Source organism: Salvelinus alpinus, chromosome 1, assembly GCF_045679555.1.
Source record: "Salvelinus alpinus chromosome 1, SLU_Salpinus.1, whole genome shotgun sequence".
NCBI classification, from domain to species: domain Eukaryota; kingdom Metazoa; phylum Chordata; class Actinopteri; order Salmoniformes; family Salmonidae; genus Salvelinus; species Salvelinus alpinus.
In genome coordinates, this window is record NC_092086.1 from 107,136,849 (window position 1) to 107,159,520 (window position 22,672).

The 22,672-nt window shown below is 46.5% G+C and overlaps 1 protein-coding gene across 3 annotated transcripts in view; it reads left to right on the forward strand.

Moving 5' to 3' along the window:
• Positions 1–19,461, forward strand: part of LOC139537966 (roquin-2-like) — a 48,149-nt gene extending 28,688 nt beyond the window's left edge. The window contains exons 9-19 of one of the 3 annotated variants that reach the window (XM_071339895.1): positions 4,410–4,522; positions 5,159–5,446; positions 6,784–7,004; positions 7,298–7,704; positions 9,485–9,622; positions 11,068–11,229; positions 11,406–12,006; positions 13,608–13,692; positions 14,878–15,061; positions 15,297–15,418; positions 15,799–19,461. In XM_071339895.1, the coding sequence (XP_071195996.1) occupies positions 4,410–4,522; positions 5,159–5,446; positions 6,784–7,004; positions 7,298–7,704; positions 9,485–9,622; positions 11,068–11,229; positions 11,406–12,006; positions 13,608–13,692; positions 14,878–15,061; positions 15,297–15,418; positions 15,799–15,937 (2,460 nt within the window). In that variant the 3' untranslated portion in view covers positions 15,938–19,461. Of the gene's footprint in view, positions 1–4,409; positions 4,523–5,158; positions 5,447–6,783; positions 7,005–7,297; positions 7,705–9,484; positions 9,623–11,067; positions 11,230–11,405; positions 12,007–13,607; positions 13,693–14,877; positions 15,062–15,293; positions 15,419–15,798 lie in introns of all 3 variants that reach the window. The other 2 variants (XM_071339904.1, XM_071339887.1) reach the window with 2 other exon arrangements.
• The last annotated feature ends 3,211 nt before the right edge of the window (positions 19,462–22,672 follow it).

Genomic DNA, 22,672 nt, shown 5'->3' on the forward strand with positions numbered 1-22,672 from the left:
GTAAACTTCTTGTCGTCTTCATGCACCTCCACATTGTAGTAGCCTGAGGTCAAATCCATTGTAGAGAAGAAGGCATTGCCACCCAGGGCCGCCAGAGCATCAGCTTGGTGAGGTAGAGGGTGAGCATCCTTTACGGTGCGAGCATTGAGCCATCGGAAGTCTGTACACAGTCTCAGATCGCCAGACTTCTTCCAGACCAGCACGAGCGGGGAGGCATACTCACTGCTGGATTTCCTGATTATCTCTCGCTCTTCCATCTCATCCAAGGCCTGCCTGAGCTTGTCATAATGGTTAGGGGAGAGCCTACGGTAAGGTAGCCTAAAAGGCTTAGTGTCACTGAGTCTGATGCGATGGACATATCCAGTAGCCTTCCCGCAATCTAGTTTGTTCCGGGAGAAGATACACTCGTAGCGGGCTATTAGCTGAACTAGCCGGGCCTTACACTGTTGCGACAACTGAGTGGACTCAATGTCAATGTCACCTAGCCCTAACTCGTGCAACACCTCACTTGTCACTCTGTGCGGTTTTACGGCACTGTCAACGGTCAAGCTATCTCCACTACCATTGTCAAAGTCTTGATTGGCATCCATTTTGTGTACCTGCTGCACCAGGGGGACCGGTTCGACAGTGGGCCCATCTATGTAGTCAGTGTCAAAGTCCTCTAATGCCATGCAAGGAAAAACATCCGCTATCTTGGCATTGCGTCTCACTGTTACTGGCTTTGGTGAGGGATTGATAACTTTGACAGGGACCCAGCCATCGCTCCACAACGTCGCTACTGTTCTCCCCACTAGAATGTTTTTCGGTCTTGAGCGCGCCCTCGTAGGCTCAATAACGACAGCACTGCCCGCAGATACATTTTGAGGCGTACACAACCGGCCCCAGACTAAATGTTCCTGCATGGGCTCCAATGTGACCGCCCGCTTCAGCCTTACCGTGCCCACTCTTTCCGGCACTTCTGTCCCTTTCCATCTCTCTACATTAGCCAGCAGACGGAACAGTTTGTCATCTCCATTGTGTTCAGATGATGACATCTTCTCCCAGAAGTCACCGGTCGTCTTCAGCTCCCTGATGAGGTGTTTTATCACATTGCTGCCTAGGATGAGCTCATCACGTTGGCCATCCACTACTAGAACAGGGACAGAGAGGCTGCTGCCATACACAGACAGATTCAATTCACACACACCTACAGGCTTGGTCTTCAACCCCCCACAGCCAACCAACACCACTTCAGTCGGACTGAGGGAGCCACTCTTGAGCACACCTGCTTTCTCAAGGCGTGGCACCACTGTAGAGCTCAATGTGCATGCCATAGAACCGCTGTCAATCATAGCGCTCACCTCTATAACATCCCCCAGTAACACACTAGTATAGAAGAGTTCATCGTTGTGGAGCACTCTCTGTGTATTTTGCATAATGACTTTTTCGTTCGACTTGACTTCATCACAAACACTTGAATATATTGACTCCAAATCTACAACACTATCGAATTGGGGCACCTCACAAGGCCCAGCACTTCCCCCTACCCAGTGCGGGCCAGCTAGTTTTCCTGCCGCTGTGTCGTGTTGCTGTTTGATGGAGCGACGGGAGTTACCGATGAAGTGCGAGGACATTCCCGACGTGTGTGCCCAGCCTGATAACAGAGGAAGCATAGGTGGTTAGAATAACAATGATCCATTGTGCTGTGATTCGCATCCCCACACACTTTGCATTGCAAAGGCGGGTTCTCCCTTCTGGGCTTCCTCTGGAAACGTTTATTATAGCCGCCTACAGGTTGCAGAGGCCTCTGCTCCAAGACCCGTTCAAGCATGTCCATCACACGATCCAATGCCTCGGATGAGCCATTTGTGGGCTGCTGCAAGGGGTCCGGGCAGTTTGCAACAGCCGACACTGGCCTACTTACTTCCTGCGTCAGTGTGGTGACCAGTGGGGCCAGCCGCAAGGGACTTGGAGCCTTACACTTCCTCTGGTACTCCTCCAGCCTGCCATGGACCTCCGCAGCCGTCCACTCATGCAATGGTTTGCACATGAATATCAATGACAGCTCTGGGTTCGGACAGTGCTTGATGAACATGACAGTCAGAACACGTGATGGATTGTCTAGCTCCTTGTTCTGCCTCTTCAAACAGTCCTCTGCCACCTCTATGGCTCTGTTCAGTCTGATCCAGTAATCAAATGGAGTCTCACCTTCCACTGGCAACGTAGAATAAACATCAGCTAGGGGCATGTCAGAGTTGATTGTGTCGCTAAAGTGATGCTTCAGAATGTCAAAAACCGGTCTAGGGCCCTGGCTTAAGTCAACTGGGTTACTGCGTAGGCTTACTCTTACCACGTCACGTGCCCGCCCTGTCAGCTTACCCAAAACTTCATCTGACCTCTCCTGCCCACCATAGCCCTTCTTCTGCATGTACACTAACATAGTCTCCTCCCATTCATGCACTGTGCATTCCTCTGAACCATCCCCCCTGAAACACGCTGGTTCCCTGACATCATTTTTCACCACTACATTTAGACTAGAGCTGGCCCCAACCTTGGTACCACCAACATAATCAACCTTCTGTCCCACCCCATCTCCCATAGCCTTTGATTCCAAACAAGAGGCAATATTTTCACCTATTGAGTAACCTATCTGCTTAACAATGTCTGCCAGGAAATCCATAGAAACATCCTCCTTCCTAGGATTAGGTGAAACTGGCTCAAATGCACTGAGTTGAGGTAGCTCTAAATCATGTGGAAGGTGCACACTTGCCTGCGTAGTTGGCCTGGCCAGAGGTGTGGAAGTAACTGGAGAAATAGATGCCCCCCTACCCACTGGCAGTGAAGGGTTAAACATGAAAACTCCCCTACCTCTCCCAAAACTTTCCATTTTTAAAATATATATATATATATTTTTTTGTAAATATTAAGTGCCCCAAAAAAATAAAAATGAAAATTATCACAATCAATATGAACACTTCTATAAAATCAGCTTGAACATAATGCACTCAAAATAAAAGTTCAGTAGTGGTTGTCTAACAAGGCCAAGAATCAACACAGAAAAGTAACAAGAAACGCCTTAATAAATAGTTGTCGCCACCGTGTGGTAGAAAATGGCATCACCCTCACGTTAATTGGCTTCCGAAGGTCACTAGCGTAACCGCACAATTACATCACTAAATAATCATAACATCAACACATACAACTAATAAACAGTATATTATATTCCCCACTCACTCATGCTACCAGGAGCTCCCTGAGAACTCCACTTGCGCAGAATGCAAAACCTAGACCTTAGGCGTGTATCAGCAACCACAGTACTTCTTGAAGCCGGGTCTCCGATCCCTCCACGTGACGTCCAGCAAGACAAGAAGACGAGTCACGGCACCAGTGTAACAGATGTATAGTGTACTCTCCATGCGTTGTGTTTTAAAATAATAAATCACTTCGGCCAGTGGTCCCAGTTGAGCATCATTTATTTCTGCTGTGGTTAAATGGGAAACAGCACGTTAGTTGTGCAGGACTTAACAGTGATGATGGCTGTCGATGGCAAAATCCCTCGCATCACATTTTCATACTGGGAAGACCTGACGTTCGCGATCTCCCCCTATCTGCAAGCGGGGCCAATCACAACACCCCTTATTGTCATCAGAGTTGAACTAACCAATAAGAATGCTTGAACATCAAATACACATTTCTTTAGAGGCAAGTGGAAACATAACCAACCCTGTTACACACGTACCCACACACACACGCATGCACGTACCCACACACACACGCATGCACGTACCCACACACACACGCATGCACGTACCCACACACACACGCATGCACGTACCCACACACACACGCATGCACGTACCCACACACACACGCATGCACGTACCCACACACACACGCATGCACGTACCCACACACACACGCATGCACGTACCCACACACACACACGCATGCACGTACCCACACACACACGCATGCACGTACCCACACACACACGCATGCACGTACCCACACACACACGCATGCACGTACCCACACACACACGCATGCACGTACCCACACACACACGCATGCACGTACCCACACACACACGCATGCACGTACCCACACACACACACACACACACACACACACACACACACACACACACACACACACACACACGTACGCACACACACACACACGTACGCACACACAAACACACACACACACACGCAAATGTACACACACAGAAGCACATGCGCACAAACACACATGCACACACATGCATGCACTCATGCACGCAAAATCACACACGCACATACACACGTGCAAACTTAATACAGCTGTTAAATGTACAACAGAGACAATGGGAGAGACATTTATGTCCTTCATCAAGCACAGTGGTTTTCTATTGTCAGTAACATTGTTTTGTCTGTCTCCTTCCCATGCAGCCGCAGCCCAACAGCAAATATAAGACCAGTATCTGTCGAGACCTCCGGCAGCAGGGTGGCTGTCCCCGAGGATCCAACTGCACCTTTGCACACACACAGGACGAGCTAGAGAAGTGAGGGAGGACACCACCACACTCATTTGCATGCGATGCACAGCGCAGTTTTTATCAAGGCTTTTATGTGAAGAAAACCTTAAACGAACCTACCCTTCTAATTATCTCTGTCTCTCTCTCTGTCCCCCCATCTCTCCACCCTGTCCACCCTCTCCATCTCTCCACCCTGTCCATCTCTCCACCCTCTCCACCTCTCCACCCTGTCCATCTCTCCACCCTGTCCATCTATCCACCCTCTCCATCTCTCCACCCTGTCCATCTCTCCACCCTCTCCATCTCTCCACCCTGTCCATCTCTCCACCCTCTCCATCTCTCCACCCTGTCCATCTCTCCACCCTGTCCATCTCTCCACCCTGTCCATCTCTCCACCCTGTCCATCTCTCCACCCTCTCCACCCTGTCCATCTCTCCACCCTGTCCATCTCTCCACCCTGTCCATCTCTCCACCCTCTCCATCTCTCCACCCTGTCCATCTCTCCACCCTGTCCATCTCTCCACCCTCTCCACCCTGTCCATCTCTCCACCCTGTCCATCTCTCCACCCTCTCCATCTCTCCACCCTCTCCATTCTCCATCTCTCCACCCTCTCCATCTCTCCACCCTGTCCATCTCTCCACCCTCTCCCTCCCCCTTTCAAGGAACAGAATGAGAAACAAGAAGATCAGTGGCATGGGCCGGCCCTTCCTCCTGGCCCAGGGGAGTATGGGTAGTGGTCTGAGTATGGAGGGGGGCGACTCAGGAGAGGAGGCCTGCACTGGGGGTCTGAAGAGCTCAGATAAGGGGGGGTCAGGGTCCCTAAAGGAGGGGGCCACACCCTCCCAGCTCATCCCCAGGGGAGGGGATATGATGGAGGAGATGAAGAGGGAAAGGTCTGTACTTAACGGGTCCACAGGCTCCAGCCGCTCCTCATCTGGCTCTATGGAACAGTAAGTAATTCTCTGTCACATTATGATCCTTCTACTGTAATGCTTTATGCTAGCAGTACAGCATTCCTTTCACTTTCACATACAGTCACTTACTGTATATTCTTATTATTCATGATGATGACTCATCACTGATGAGTATTAAACGTTCAGGCTGAAAGTGGGACGTTTCAGCTGTCTTTAATGTGTCATCATGAACAATGAGTCGTATTGTTGTCTCTGTAGCTCCCTCCAGTAACCACGAGCACAACTGTTCCTTGATTTTAACTGGCGGCTTTATTCTGTAGTTTTAGTCAGAATTATCACCTTCCGTGAGAACTATAAAGTAAATGAAAAGACAGTTAAACACACTCTTACAACCTTCTTGTCTTACGAGTGACTTATTAGCTTGGTATAACTCTGAAGTACTTACATTCATAAACAGTTTAGCCGGCGCTATAACAGTATCAGATTAAACACATGAATAAAGGAAAAATACCTCATTGGCTGCTTAGCGGGGAGGAAATCAAAAACTTCACACTTATTATTCCTGGCATGAATTCACGCTTCATCCTTAATTATAACGTTACCATCCTAACATATACGCTTCAAACTTTACAAACTACACCCGAAGACATGAAAACTTAGCTAACACAGCGCGGGATTGCCTTCCCTCCAAAGGTGTGTTGCTACGATAATGATCCCCGTTACAACAGTTATTAGCCACGTAGTTCCGCTTGTCTTATCATTTCCCCGCATAGCGAACACGTAAACAATTAAGCCAAAAAACAACGACATAGGCTTACAGGTTAATTGTCAGTTACAGTCTCTCTAGACTGACATCCTTTCTCTGTTTCTCTCTCTCTCTCTCTGTGTCTCTCGCTGTGTCTCTCTTTCTCTCTCTCTCTCTGTGTCTCTCTATGTCTCTCGCTGTGTGTCTCTCTTTCTCTGTCTATCTCGCTGTCTCTCTCTCTCTCTCTGTGTCTCTCGCTGTGTCTCTCTCTCTCTCTCTCTCTCTCTCTCTGTCTCTCTATGTCTCTCGCTGTGTGTCTCTCTTTCTCTGTCCCTTTCTCTGTCTTTCTGTCTCTCTCTCCCTCAATTTTCAATTTGAGGGCTTTGTTGGCATGGGAAACATATGTTTACATTGCCATAGCAAGTGAAATAGATAATAAACAAAACTGAAATAAACAATAAAAAATAAACAGTAAACTTACAAAAGTTCCAAAAGAATAAAGACATTTCAAATGTCATATTATTAATATATACAGTGTTCTCTCTGTCTCTCTCTCTGTCTCTCTCCCTCTTTCTGTGTCTCTCTCTTTCCCTCTCTCTGTTTCTCCCTCTCTCTCTCTCTCTATCAGGAAGTCTATTTCTCCTCCAAAGACACCGGTCAATTCCTCCTCAGCTCCTTCTCCATACGGCCCAGGGTCTAGACTAGAATGTGACTCTGCACACCCCAAACAGGCCCACTACCTAATGATAAGACCCCTTCCTCAGCCCCCTCCCCACCAACCTCAGTCCTCTGAACTGTGTTACCAGGACCCCCGACCTCCCTACGACGTGCAGCCCTACCAGCCAGCCAGTGAGTACAGCCATCTAAGAGACATGTGACCGGTGTCTGTCAGACCTGGGTTGAAAAGCATTTGTTTTCAAATACATTAGCGTTTGATTGAGCCTCCCTGAGTGCCAGAGGGGCGGGGTTTGTACAGACTATTCCATTGGTTCCATTGCTCCAGACAAGCATAGTCAATTGCAGCTAAAGTATTTGAAAACAAATGCCTTTGAATCCGGGTGTGTCCGTTTCACTCTATTCAATCTTTCATCATCTAAATAAGGTATTATGTAGACTCACTGATGTCTTCTGTCCCTCTTTAGGTAACGGCTACCCCTCTGCGATACACCACCACAAACCCTGCGTGGCTCGCTTCCTCCGTTCCAGCCACGTCCCAGAGTCCTCTCTACCTCCCTCCATGGCCCCTCTGTACTCAGAGCAGTACCCTTCCTTGCCCCCACCACGGGACCACGCTGGTCCCTCTCCCTACAGTCCCCCACCGGTCCCCCAGTACGGGCCCCTGGCCCCAGCCCACGGTGGCTACGCTCCCCTGTATGACAGCCGGCATATGTGGAGGCCCCAGCTCTACCACCGCGAGGACACCAGGAGTAACTCGCTGCCTCCCGAGGTGCTGCACTCCTCTGTGTACCAGCCCCCCCTCCGAGAGAGATATGCCTCCCTGGACAGCCCCTACTGCTCAGCGGGGGAGCACAGAGCAGCACTGAACAGGGTACAGTTACTGTATAGCCTCCTCTGCAAGCACGCAGTACAGCCTTGAACACGACTGGCTTTATCATGTCTTTTTATTCCTCCTGCCTCTCCTCTCCTCCCAATCAGCATAGCAAACTCATTGTCACCCACATATTCTCTTCCTCCTCCTCCTCCTCCTCCCCCTTCACGTTGCCCTCCTCCTCCTCCCCCTTCATGTTGCCCTCCTCCTCCCCCTTCACGTTGCCCTCCTCCTCCGCTTCCCCTTCACGTTGCCCTCCTCCTCCCCCTTCACGTTGCCCTCCTCCTCCGCTTCCCCTTCACGTTGCCCTCCTCCTCCGCTTCCCCTTCACGTTGCCCTCCTCCTCCGCTTCCCCTTCACGTTGCCCTCCTCCTCCTCTTCCCCTTCACGTTGCCCTCCTCCTCCGCTTCCCCTTCACGTTGCCCTCCTCCTCCGCTTCCCCTTCACGTTGCCCTCCTCCTCCGCTTCCCCTTCACGTTGCCCTCCTCCTCCGCTTCCCCTTCACGTTGCCCTCCTCCACTTCCCCTTCACGTTGCCCTCCTCCGCTTCCCCTTCACGTTGCCCTCCTCCTCCTCTTCCCCTTCACGTTGCCCTCCTCCTCCGCTTCCCCTTCACGTTGCCCTCCTCCTCCGCTTCCCCTTCACGTTGCCCTCCTCCACTTCCCCTTCACGTTGCCCTCCTCCTCCCCCTTCACGTTGCCCTCCTCCTCCGCTTCCCCTTCACGTTGCCCTCCTCCTCCCCCTTCACGTTGCCCTCCTCCTCCGCTTCCCCTTCACGTTGCCCTCCTCCTCCGTTTCCCCTCATCGTTGCCCTCCTCCTCCACTTCCCCTTCACGTTGCCCTCCTCCTCCGTTTCCCCTCATCGTTGCCCTCCTCCTCCACTTCCCCTTCACGTTGCCCTCCTCCTCCGCTTCCCCTTCACGTTGCCCTCCTCCTCCTCTTCCCCTTCACGTTGCCCTCCTCCTCCGCTTCCCCTTCATGTTGCCCTCCTCCTCCGCTTCCCCTTCACGTTGCCCTCCTCCTCCGCTTCCCCTTCATGTTGCCCTCCTCCTCCGCTTCCCCTTCACGTTGCCCTCCTCCTCCGCTTCCCCTTCACGTTGCCCTCCTCCTCCGCTTCCCCTTCACGTTGCCCTCCTCCTCCGCTTCCCCTTCATGTTGCCCTCCTCCTCCGCTTCCCCTTCACGTTGCCCTCCTCCTCCGCTTCCCCTTCACGTTGCCCTCCTCCTCCGCTTCCCCTTCACGTTGCCCTCCTCCCCCGTTTCCCCTCATTGTTGCCCTCCTCCTCCTCCTCCTCCTCCTCCTCCTCCTATTGAAGGCTATGAGTAATGTTGTTGTAGATGGTTAGTGTACATAGGGGAGATCTCAGCCAACTCTAACCCCTGCTCTCTCTCTATCAATTCAATTTCAATTTAAGGGCTTTATTAGCATGGGAAACATATGTTAACATTGCCAAAGCAAGTGAAGTAGATAATAAACAAAAATACAATAAAAATGAACAGTAAACATTACATTCACAGAAGTTCCAAAAGAATAAAGACATTTCAAATGTCTTATTATGTCTATATACAGTGTTGTATCTCTCTCTCTCTCTCTCTCTCTCTCTCTCTCTCTCTCTCTCTCTCTCTCTCTCTCTCTCTCTCTCTCTCTCTCACTCTCTCACTCTCTCTCTCTCTCTCTCTCTGTCTCTCTGTCTCGCTGTCTCTCTCTCTCTGTCTCTCTCTCTCTGTCTCCCTCTCTCTGTCTCCCTCTCTCTCTGTCTTTCTCTCCCGCTCCCTCTCCAGGACTCTTATGGGCGTGTTCCTCTTGGATGCGAGGATCTGTTCAAGCGGAAACAGGAGCAGTGGGCACACCATCACCACGGCAACGTGAACAGGCCCTCCCAGTCCTCCCCCATCTTCACCGTAGACGTTGGTGCAGAGGTACGTAGGCCTGCACGTACACAGAGTGTGTTTGTACATCCGTTGTGAGTCACGACCATAGAACGAGAGAGAGAGGGAGAGGGAGAGGGGGGTAGAGACGGACAGGGAGAGAGACAGAGGGAGATGGGGGAGAGAGACGGACAGGGAGAGAGGGAGAGAGAGAGAGACGGACAGGGAGAGAGGGAGAGGGGGAGAGGTTAGAGAGGGGAAGAGGGAGAGAGACGGACAGGGAGAGAGGGAGAGACAGACAGGGAGAGAGTAGAGGGACAGATGGAGAGGGAAAGACGGAGAGACAGAGACAGAGAGGAAGTGAGGGAGAGATGGACAGGGAGAGATGGACAGGGAGAGAGAGGGGGGGGAGAGAGAGCGGGAGAGAGAGCGGGAGAGAGAGCGGGAGAGAGAGAGAGAGAGAGAGAGAGGGAGAAGGAGGTGGAGAGGGAGAGACGGACAGACGGAGAGAGAGAGAGACGGACAGGGAGAGAGAGGGACAGGAAGAGAGAGGAAGAGACGGACAGGGAGAGAGAGGAAGAGACGGACAGGGAGAGAGAGGGAGAGACAGACAGGGAGAGAGAGAGAGAGAGAGAGAGAGAGACGGACAGGGAGAGAAAGGGAGAGAGAGAGAAACCCAGACAGAGAGAAATAGAGACGGACAGGGAGAGAAAGGGAGAGACAGAGAAAGACAGACAGAGAGAAAGAGAGACAGAGAGAGAAAGAGAAAGTTTGTGTATAGCACAAGTATAAAAGGCATACTGTAATCAGTTTTCTCCACTCTGTTGCCCCATGAAATCAAGGTAAAGAATGCTGACTTATACAGTACTGTATATGTTGTTTGTGTGTGTTTTTGATTCTGGCCCAAAAGCTGTGTTGAATCCAAAGCTATTTTAGACTGTGACTGTTGCTGGGCAACTGGTTGCTATAGCATAGAGAGTCGCAGTGTGTGTTTGGGAGTCTTCATAACTCCCCCCCCCCTATTCTCTCTGTCCCCCATCCCCATCCCTCCATCTCTCCATTATTTTTCCCCTCCCTCTCTTCTCTCTCTCTCTCAATTTCAATACAATTTCAATTCAATTTAATTTACGGGCTTTATTGTCTTGGGAAACGTATGTTTACATTGCCAAAGCAAGTGAAATAGATAATAAACAATAGTGAAATAAACAATAAAAAATGTACAGTAAACATTACACTTATAAAAGTTCCAAAAGAATAAAGACATTTCAAATGTCTCTCTCTCTCTCTCTTTCTCATTCTCTCTGGCTATCTCTCCTCTCTATCTCTCTTTCCCTCGTTCTCTCTCTCTCTTGCTATCTCCCCTCTCTCTATCTCTCTTTCCCTCGTCCTCTCTCTCCCCTCTCTCTTTCTTTCTTTCTTTCTTTCTTTCTTTCTTTCTTTCTTTCTTTCTTTCTTTCTTTCTTTCTTTCTTTCTTTCTTTCTTTCTCTCTCTCTAGCATGATGACGGTGGTAGTGGTCAGTGTATGAACTGTAAGTTCCGTGGAGAGGAGAATCTGTCCCACTACTCTCCCTGGTCCTGTGGAACCATCAGTACCTGCATCAGCCCCTTTGAACCAGAGCATCACAAGGCCTCAGCTCACTCCCGCTCCGAAAACTTAGTGGGTCTCACAACATGCCTTCTTAATTCAACCAAACAGCCACACAGACACATATAGATCCTACAGAACATAACAATATAGTCTAGCATCATATGACAAATTAGGCAATTACTGTGACATAGCCTATACTAACAAATGAAAATGTCTATGTTTTCTACTAATGCTTTGTCTTTCAGGAAGTAGACAATGGTGAAAGGACGCGGTGGCTACACACGTTTGAGCCCTACCGCCGTCTGAAAGACGAGGACCCCAGCATACCGTTTGAGCCCTACCGCCGTCTGAAAGACGAGGACCCCAGCATACCGTTTGAGACCTACCGCCGTCTGAAAGACGAGGACCCCAGCATACCGTTTGAGCCCTACCGCCGTCTGAAAGACGAGAACCCCAGCATACCGTTTGAGACCTACCGCCGTCTGAAAGACGAGGACCCCAGCATACCGTTTGAGCCCTACCGCCGTCTGAAAGACGAGGATCCCAGCATACCGTTTGAGACCTACCGCCGTCTGAAAGACGAGGACCCCAGCATACCGTTTGAGCCCTACCGGCGTCTGAAAGACGAGGACCCCAGCATACCGTTTGAGACCTACCGCCGTCTGAAAGACAAGGACCCCAGCATACCGTTTGGAGAGGGGCCCATCATACCATTTGGAGAAGGGCCTATCATCTCCAAATGGGGGGCGATATCCCGCGCCTCCCGTACAGGGTACCACACCACCGACCCGGTCCAGGCCACAGCCTGCCAGGGAAGCAACAGCACCATCCCCATCAACTTCAGAGGTGAGGAGGGGATGGGGGATTGGAGTTCAAATGTAAAGGAATAAGATATTATACATTATTATATCTCTCTTGTAATGTTTTATATATCCTCTCTATGACTTGTTATGTCTCTGATTTACTGTGAAATGACAGCAGAAGAAAAAACTTAAGATGTTCAACCAACAGAATTGTTATTCCCTAGTTAATTTTCTCTTTCAAATATGCTAGTGTTTTAGGACCAGCTGCTAGGCTAGCACAGAGCAGAATCCTCTTTAACATGTGTTTTAGGACCGGCTGCTAGGCTAGCACAGAGCAGAATCCTCTTTAACATGTGTTTTAGGACCAGCTGCTAGGCTAGCACAGAGCAGAATCCTCTTAACATGTGTTTTAGGACTGGCTGCTAGGCTAGCACAGAGCAGAATCCTCTTTAACATGTGTTTTAGGACCGGCTGCTAGGCTAGCACAGAGCAGAATCCTCTTAACATGTGTTTTAGGACCAGCTGCTAGGCTATCACAGAGCAGGATCCTCTTTAACATGTGTTTTAGGACCAGCTGCTAGGCTAGCACAGAGCAGAATCCTCTTTAACATGTGTTTTAGGACCGGCTGCTAGGCTAGCACAGAGCAGAATCCTCTTTAACATGTGTTTTAGGACCAGCTGCCAGGCTAGCACAGAGCAGAATCCTCTTAACATGTGTTTTAGGACCAGCTGCTAGGCTAGCACAGAGCAGAATCCTCTTAACATGTGTTTTAGGACCAGCTGCTAGGCTAGCACAGAGCAGAATCCTCTTTAACATGTGTTTTAGGACCAGCTGCTAGGCTAGCACAGAGCAGAATCCTCTTTAACATGTGTTTTAGGACCGGCTGCTAGGCTAGCACAGAGCAGAATCCTCTTTAACATGTGTTTTAGGACCAGCTGCCAGGCTAGCACAGAGCAGAATCCTCTTAACATGTGTTTTAGGACCAGCTGCTAGGCTAGCACAGAGCAGAATCCTCTTTAACATGTGTTTTAGGACCAGCTGCTAGGCTAGCACAGAGCAGAATCCTCTTAACATGTGTTTTAGGACCAGCTGCTAGGCTAGCACAGAGCAGAATCCTCTTTAACATGTGTTTTAGGACCGGCTGCTAGGCTAGCACAGAGCAGAATCCTCTTTAACATGTGTTTTAGGACCGGCTGCTAGGCTAGCACAGAGCAGAATCCTCTTTAACATGTGTTTTAGGACCGGCTGCTAGGCTAGCACAGAGCAGAATCCTCTTTAACATGTGTTTTAGGACCGGCTGCTAGGCTAGCACAGAGCAGAATCCTCTCAATATGTGTTTTAGGACCAGCTGCTAGGCTAGCACAGAGCAGAATCCTCTCAATATGTGTTTTAGGACCAGCTGCTAGGCTAGCACAGAGCAGAATCCTCTCAATATGTGGGGGGATTAGAGCGTGAACATAAAGTTTTCTTTCATCTCCAGGCCAGTCTCTGAATGCACCAGCTCTCAGCAGGCTCAGCAGAGCCCTGGTTCACTGCAGCCAGTGCTCCCATGCATTCACTTAAGCATAGTCTTGACAAGGGTGGGAAAATGTATTGTAATAGTTTTGCTCAATGTTGTTATTGTAAATCTATGGTTCTAACAGATTATGGTCCACACATCGGCCATGGGGACTACAGGTGGAGCTCCGGGGGGTCTGACTCTTCCAGCCACTCCAGTTTCCTAGAGGGGTACAGTATGGATTCTATACTATATACTACTATATAATATTATACTATATAATACTATACTATATAATACAATACTATATAATACTATACAATGCTATATAATACTATACTATTTAATACTATACTATAAAATATTATATAATACTATACTATATAATACTATACTATGTAATACTATACAATGCTATATAATACTATTTAATACTATACTATAAAATACTATATAATACTATACCATATACTACTATATAATACTATACTATATAATACAATACTATATAATACGATACTATATAATGCTATATAATACTATACTATTTAATACTATGCTATAAAATATTATATACTACTATATAATATTATACTATGTAATACTATATTATACGAAACTATATAATACTATACTATATACCATGTAGAGCCATCCCATCCCCCCCTTTCTCTCTTCACCCTAAACAAAGGCATTGTCCTGTTTTCTTTTATACCTTGTCTTTTTTATCTTGTCTTTTATACCTTGTCTTTTATACCTTGTCTTTTATATCTTGTCTTTTTTATCTTGTCTTTTTACTTCGAGGTCCTATTGTATGTATGCAGCTGAGAATTTGCTTGCTCATCATGACTGTGTTGGAAGTGCTGTTTTCACCCTCTCCTCTCCTCCTCTTCTTTCTTCTCTCCTCCTCTCCTCTCCTCCTCTTCTTTCTTCTCTCCTCTCCTTCTCTTCTCTCCTCCTCTTCTCTTCCCTCTCCTCCTCTTCTCCCTCTTCTTCTCTCCTCCTCTTCTCCCTCCCCTTCTCTCCTCCTCCTCCTCTTTCATTGTGCTGCAGTCAGTTCTCTCCTCAGACTAAACATAGAGCATCTCTCTGGTCTGTCGTTGCTTGCTGCTCACGTTCTCTTCTGTAACCCCCCCCTGACTCTGACTAACAGTCTCTCTGTAGCTTTGATTGGAGGGGAATCTAGTCCTCTGTTCTGTACTCCACAAGTCTCTCATTCTGCTGTCAGTACATCAGCTATTTACATCATTTCAGTCAGAATACACATGTGATAACAGTACCATACAGTACAATACAGTACATTACAGTACAATACAAAGCCACTGTTTTACTGTAATGTTGCATATCTGAAGCAACACATACTATGAAGATATTGTAGATAATCTTAAATTGCCACCATTCCTGTATGTCAACAGTGAACAGCTAGCCGCCCGTCGGCGGTCCTTCAGCAGTGGAGAGCAGGCTGGTGCAGGAGACATGCTGCAGACTGACTACCGTAAAGACACGACAGAGCGTGAACTGGACAGAGACGTAGAACTGGAGCTGTCTGTACTAGACGTAGAGGACACTGACCTGCAGGACAACAGTCAACAGTCTAAGGTGCAGTGACTATGTGTCTGATTGGTTGGTTGATTGGTTGATTTCATTATTGACTGATTGATTAATTGATTGGTTGATTGATTGGTGTCTGTGTCCCATAAGGGATGATCTGGGATCTGTAAAGTGGTAGAATATTGCAACATCTGACTTTGTAATGTAGTTAGTTGATTAGATCAACTATATGTTTTCCATGTCTACTCTCTCCGTCTGACTTTTTCTCTGGTTGTCTTAGAAGCACCTGGAGCTGAGAGAGCCCCACCTCCTCACCCCTCCCAGCAGTGAACCCCAGAGGACACAGACAGACAAGCTGTCAGCAGACAAGATGGAAGCTCAACTGCTGAAGAAGATGGCCTTCAGGTGAGCTCGGTCAACAACTAGCCTCAACCGATGTCTGGCAACGTGAGACAAGTAAACACTAAACACACCAGTAGCATGGCTCAATATTGATGTGGTTTCTCCCTTATCGCAAACATTCAATTCAATAAGCTTTATTTATCCCTGAGGGTAATTCTTTCTGGCAGGCATGGTCATAACATGGTCATAACATGGTCATACACACATCAGATAGGCCTACAGAGTAAGTGCAGCATAAATGAGTAAGTGAGTAAGTGCAGCATAAATGAAACAACTGTTCCCTTACTGCAGCTTCTCTGTTTCTGACAAGAACTATAAAGGGCAGAGATCTCTTCTACTCATTGGTTACTGATCAGAGCTCATACTGCATCTCTGTGTTCCAGGAGGTCTCTCTCCCCTGGAGGTCTGGGCTCAGGAGGCCTCAGCGTGGGGAAGCTGATGATGAGGACCGGACCTCTGAGACTGGGGGACATGGGCCCTTGCCCTAACACAGGCCCTGAGATGCTGCTCAACGGGAACTGAGAGGGCAAACACACCTCACCCCCACGCCTGGTGGTCCCGGCCGGTGGTCCCAGCCGGTGGTCCCGAGCGGTGGTCCCGGCCCAGCGCTACACAGCTCCTACACCTGCTGTCACAGTAACATCTTAGGGTTGTATAGGCCTGTATCATCAGACAGCGATCAGGTCTCACCCCACTAATATCACCAGTCTGAGGGCATATTATATACAGTATGCTACTTTAGACCACAGGTAGTGTTGTTTCAAACATGACAAAGAGAGATGTATAGTTCAGACACACACCAGTAGCCTCCGTCGCATTTCCTCTTTTCTCATCTCGGCAGGGTCTTTTTTTGATCAAGTGTTTGTTTGTGTGTGCTGCTCGCTCTCCACTTCCTATAATGATGATATGATGGTGATTATCATGCTTCACATGGCATCCAATAGTTTTATTTTTGTTAGTTCTACAATGTTTCCAAGGTAACAAAGGTGTTCAGCACTGTTGTGTGTGTGTATGCGATCAGCATCTGTTGACATTGAGCTGATGACAATAACAGCACATTACTATGCATTTGTAGTCATAGGAAGGATATTTGCCTCTCGAAAAATTCCAAGTCTTTACTTTGAAAAAAAACAGCGCTAATTGAACAGGGTTTGTATGTCTTAAAAGAGGAAGATAAACAGGAAGAGATGAAGGATACCAACACTAGATGTTGCTCTAGTCCAACTCCCATCTACTTTAGACATTGTAGTAGCCTATCAAAGGTTCCTAAGGCTTGGCCGTGTTATCCTGTGTGATGTGTCATTTGTTGGTCTCAAGCATTTCATAGATGAGATTCAAGACGATGACGATCAATCAGATGTCACCGCACTCACATGTATGCACAATTGTGGCCTTTTTTTTATGTTCGTAAAATATCTCTTCATATTTAGTCTTCACCATGGGGTTAATACATTAAAAACACCAAACAGTACAACATGTATCAACAATCCTTGATATATTCAACAGATTTCAGTATTCAGTGGTTCTGGCACCATCATTTATTGCTATCCTCTGTGCAACTGCAGCCAGGGATTGAATTGTAGTGATCTGCTGTGATGGAATGATACGTCATACTTACAGTTATCTGTACAGTGTAATCACATGACATATATTCACAATGTAAACTGGTTGTTGCAGCTCTTTTTGGTTCTGTGCATCAAACTCATAACCTGTGTTTACTATGACAGATTGTCAACAAACCAGCAGGTGATTATTGTGTTCCTTCACGCTGTCTTTGTTTAGTTTGGTCCCTGTTCAAACTTTTCACGAATGTTTTGTTATTTTCTTTCAAGCATTGCTAACTTCCGTGAAGTTATTTGTCAAAATATTTTCTATCGGGATCTCTGTTTTGTTTCGTTGTTGGTGGTCATGTTTGGGAAGAAATGAAACTGACCCATCAGTCTGTCTCTATATTCATGTTTCAAGCAGTCTAACGAATACAGTCCATCATCATTATGTGATCGCTACCGAGGGTCATGCATTGGCCTAAAAGGGTCAGTGTTATTTTACTGCAGTTTTGTGCACTGAACGTTCTGTTTGCTGTCTTCTCCTGCCTGTGGGGGTGAAGAGATTCGGGTGACGCTATGTGTTAACTTGCAGCACTTAGAAAAACTCTCCTATTTATAATAGGGTTTATTTTGTTACGGTCTGAAAGGAAGCAGACAGGCTAAGTGAGACACAACTTGACCAGTGATTGACAATTCTTAAGGACTGCCCCATACAAATATAAAGACATACAGTATATCCATTCTCTTAGCATTACTGACAGGCTACTGTATTTCTGTTGCTCTTCTGTTCCTGTTTCAGACTTTGACTTAAGAAATTGTCTTAGTGTCATATTGTGTACAATCAATCAGCGGAGTCCATTGTTGTCTAACGGTGGACAGGGCCCTTTAGGGGATAGGGGCCTTTGGGTATAAGATGTGGGAGGGACCAGGGAGTCTATTAAGGTTTAGAACCTGGTCAAGTTCAAGGGTAGTGTTGTGATTCTAGACCAATCTAGCTAGCTCCTGTAGTTTAGGTTTGTTCCAGCAGGGAGTGCTAGAGCCTAGTCTCTGCAGCCCTTAGTGATGGAGGAGTTATGTTGCTAAGCTACTGATGAAGGGTTTATTCATTACGCCGATTCTGTTGCAGGAAGCAAACGGAACGAAACGAGGAGGGACATACCTGAATTTGTCCAATAGAAACTCTCATTTTAGTTGCAAAACGTAATGTTTTGCAACTGTTTGGCTAATGATTACACCCCTGAACGCATCTTCAGCACTGAATATTATGGGTCATGTGCGCAAATATTTTCATTAATGAATATAGTTTAATGTAACTTTTCACCACATAAATTGTGTTTAAGGAGGGATTTATAATTTTGCTATAATGTGTTCTTTTATGTTTGGATTCAATACCAATAGTATTACCCAGTTGGGAAGGGAATGTGCACATTAAGAACAGGGAGTAATGTAGGTAGAGTTCCCAGAGTGTTCCAGTGCCTGTCTAATGACTCACTGGTGTAATGATCTGATCGCACTGCACTTCCCACGTCATCATTGCAAGATGTTCTTACTCCCCACTATCCAGCCAGTGCCCCAGGTCATGCATGCTAGTCCCTCTTGTTGTCATGGCGAAGGAGGAAGTACATGATTCTGTAGTTGTGATACAACACACCCAGCGATGAAGTGTTCTGCACATGCCCACTGTGTGGCCACGCCAAGTATTTTAGCCTGCCTGCAGCATTTGACTGTTTACTGCTTCTGAAATGCTTTATTATTGATAACGATCAATGTATTATTATTATTATTACTTACTACCATCATTGGTTGAGTTGTAGTACTTCACTCTGGATAAGTCAAGTCTGCTTCTTCAGTTGAATTTTGAAAATTTGCTGAATAGTCAAAGTTAGCCGAGGATGGTCTTGTAAGGTGAAAACATTTGCCTGTTTGTCAATTGTACAACTATGACGGAACTGATGTTTGAATATTTATGTCTGTATTAGACATTTTCTTTGCAAATCTATTGTTCGATTGAAATGTTAATGAAATACAAGATGGTGCACACATCCATCATTATTGTACACAGCTGGCACCATCGTTAGATGGACTAACTGCTCGTTTATACAACAAAATGTAATCAGCTATTTAAATAAATACTGATATAGAGGGACAAATAAAGGTTTCAGAATGATGAAACTGGCTGAGACAGCATAAACAAATGTCTAAATGAATAATATGTATTCCATTTATTTCATTTGAAATATCACTTTGTGAAAGGTTTCCCTGCATTGCAAGGCAATATCCTGAACCATATTCTTAGTTTGAAGTATTGATTGTGTTCAGATGTCACCAGCCAACTGCCTGACCTGTTGGTTGTCTTTGTGTGCTATTTGCTCCTGCACTGACAGCTTGGCCAAGTAGAATACTCTGATACTATTTTGATGGACCAGGCAGACCTGGTCTGAGGGAGATGTCAGTACCTGAAACTTTGCATGCTACAATAAATGAAAAACAAACACAAAATATGTGACTTTGTCCTGTTTCAACTGCTTTGAGAACTTCGGATCTGGGCCCATATTCTGGGCTCCCAAGAGGCACAGCGGTCTAAGACACGGCATCTCAGTGCGAGAGGCATCATTACAGACACCCTGGTTCGATTCCAGGCTGTATCACAACTGACTGTGATTGGGAGTCCCATCGGGTGTACACAATTGTAAATAAGAATTTTATCTTAATTGACTTGCCTAGTTAAATAAAAGGTTAAATATTCATAAAGCTTCAGATCAAGTGTGAATGGCTCCCCCTGGTGGGCTGCCTGTGAATATTGCTACGGTTACCTATTGTACACACTTCCCCTCTAGCTCTATTTCAACAGAATATACCAGAGGTAGATACAGACCTTTCTGAGGTAACATTTCACACTCTTTAGTCCAGGAACATGATGAAACAAGCCTTGACAGGAAGAACTAGCTTTACATGGCCTTTACCATGGTGTTGCCGAACCTGAATTTAGATTCTGATACAATGTTTCCTCAGGGTTTTGATGGCGGAGGGGAGTTACACCAATTTGCAACAAGAACCATATGTTCAGAGGGGAGTGTGAGAGAGGGAGGAAATACAGAAAAAGATGGTGAAGCAACAGCTGTGCTGGAATGAGAACAATATGTGTGTCAGTTCTGATGGTATGGAGCGGGAGGATGAGGGTCAAGGACCAGAATGGTCGGTAGTGGAAAGACATATGAAGAAGAGAGATCATGATGCAGAAAGCAGTGGAGCGTCTAGTAAAGAAAGCATAAAGAGGGCCAAGGTAGGAAGCAATAATAGTGATGTGTTGGAGTGGAAAGTGGTGTTTGATGAGACCACAGGACCTCACTTACACCCTATCCAACTAACTAATTGTCACGCCCTGACCTTAAAAGAGCCTTTTATTCTCTAATTTGGTTAGGTCGGGGTGTGACTAGGGTGGGTACTCTAGTTTTTTTATTTCTATGTTGGCCTGGTATGGTTCCCAATCAGAGGCAGCTGTCTACCGTTGTCTCTGATTGGGGATCATATTTAGGCAGCCTTTTCCCACTGAGTTTTTGTGGGATCTTGTTTTTGGTTAGTTGCCTGTGAGCACTAAATTAGCTTCACGTTTCGTTTGTGCTTTATTGTTTTTTTGTGCCGGTTCACTAAATAAATATGTTGAACCCATACCACGCTGCACTTTGGTCAGACAATCCTTACAACGACGTCCGTGACACTAATGCCATAGAGAAAGAGGTAGGGGAAGTGAAATGAGCTTGTTTCATTGGAAATGGTAGATTATTAACATTGTGTGGTAGACAGGCTCAGCAAGAGGAGATTCTGAAAATGGAAAAGCTTAATGGGAAGAAGATTAAAAGCAATGTCCCTGGTGATTATGCTAGATTGAGGGGAGTGGGGTCCCAATATCTACGTCCACAGTTGATATTAAAGAGAATGTGAAGGAAGGCAGATTGATTGAGGCCAAAAGGTTAATCAGTAGGAAAGAGGGTCAAAGAAGTGAAAGCTTATCAGTGATGCTGAGGTTTGAGAAAGTCTTCCTTAGTTTTAATGTTAGAGAATTTGTCCCATATGCACTGTGGTGTTTTAAATGCCTAAAGAATGGGACATGTAGCTGCTCAGAGTAAAGGAAAGAAAATATGTGCCAAGTGTGGAGGGGAACATGATTATGGTGAATGTGGAAGCAATGTGAAGGTTAAGTGCTGTAATTATGGGGCAAAACACAGAACAGCTTTTGGTGGATGCCAACTACAGAGAGAGGCTAGAGAGGCTCAGAGATACAGGATCAGTCATGATGTATCATATGCAGAGGCCGGAAAACAGATTGGTACAACTACAGTGCAGACTGATGGATCATGGATGTACCTGTAGTAAGTGGACCTACTGTCAGACTGATGGATCTTACATGGATGTACCTGTAGTAAGTGGACCTACTGTCAGACTGATGGATCTTACATGGATGTACCTGTAGTAAGTGGACCTACTGTCAGACTGATGGATCTTACATGGATGTACCTGTAGTAAGTGGACCTACTGTCAGACTGATGGATCTTACATGGATGTACCTGTAGTAAGTGGACCTACTGTCGGGTCTGGTGCTTCTGATGGTCCAGGATGGTTTCGAGACCGGTTCAGAAATGTTGTGCCCATGAACGTGCGGTGTGATAATGAATAAAGTTGACTTCATAGCTTTTATTGGTAAGGTCTTCAATACGACCCGGGTTGTGGAAAGCAGAAATGCCAGGTTATTTTTGAGACGGAAAAAGAGATATTGGGGGTAACAGATGTTACTGTTGAAATGGTTGTTGACATGCTGAACAATTCTAATGGTGTTTCAGCATGATATAGAGCAGTGGATCCCAAACTTTTTATAGTCTCGTACCTCTTCTAACATTCAACCTCCAGCTGCGTACCCCCTCTAGCACCAGGGTCAGCGCACTCTCAAATGTTGTTTTTTGCCATCATTGTATGCCTGCCTGTCATGCCCTGACCTTAAAGAGACTTTTTATTCTCTATTTGGTTAGGTCAGGGTGTGACTAGGGTGGGCAATCTATGTTGTATTTCTATGTTGGCCTGGTATGGTTCCCAGTCAGAGGCAGCTGTCTATCGTTGTCTCTGATTGGGGATCATACTTAGGCAGCCTTTTTTCCCACCTTAGTTTGTGGGATCTTGATTTTGTATAGTTGCTGTGTAGCCTGCAGAACTTTACGTTCGTTTTGTATTTTGTTGTTTTTCGGTGTTCATTTAAATAAAAGTAAGATGTTCACCTACCACGCTGCACCTTGGTCTCCTCATTCAAACGACTTACGTAACACTGCCACACACTTTTATTAAACATAAGAACGAGTGTCACAACCCGGCTCGTGGGAAGTGACAAAGAGGACCAGGGCACAAATAATAATATAATAATAATCAATAATTTCCCCTTTATTTAGCCATCTTACATATAAAACCTTATTTGTTCATCAAAAATTGTGAATAACTCACCACAGGTTAATGAGAAGAGTGAGCTTGAAAGGATGCACATAACTCTGCAATGTTGGATTGTATTGGAGAGTCTCAGTATTTTTTCACACACATTCTGTGCCTGTATTTAGTTTTCATGCTAGTGAGGGCCGAGAATCCACTCTCACATAGGTACGTGGTTGCGAAGGGCATCAGTGTCTTAACAGCGCGATTTACCACGGCAGGATACTAAAAAATCTGGCAG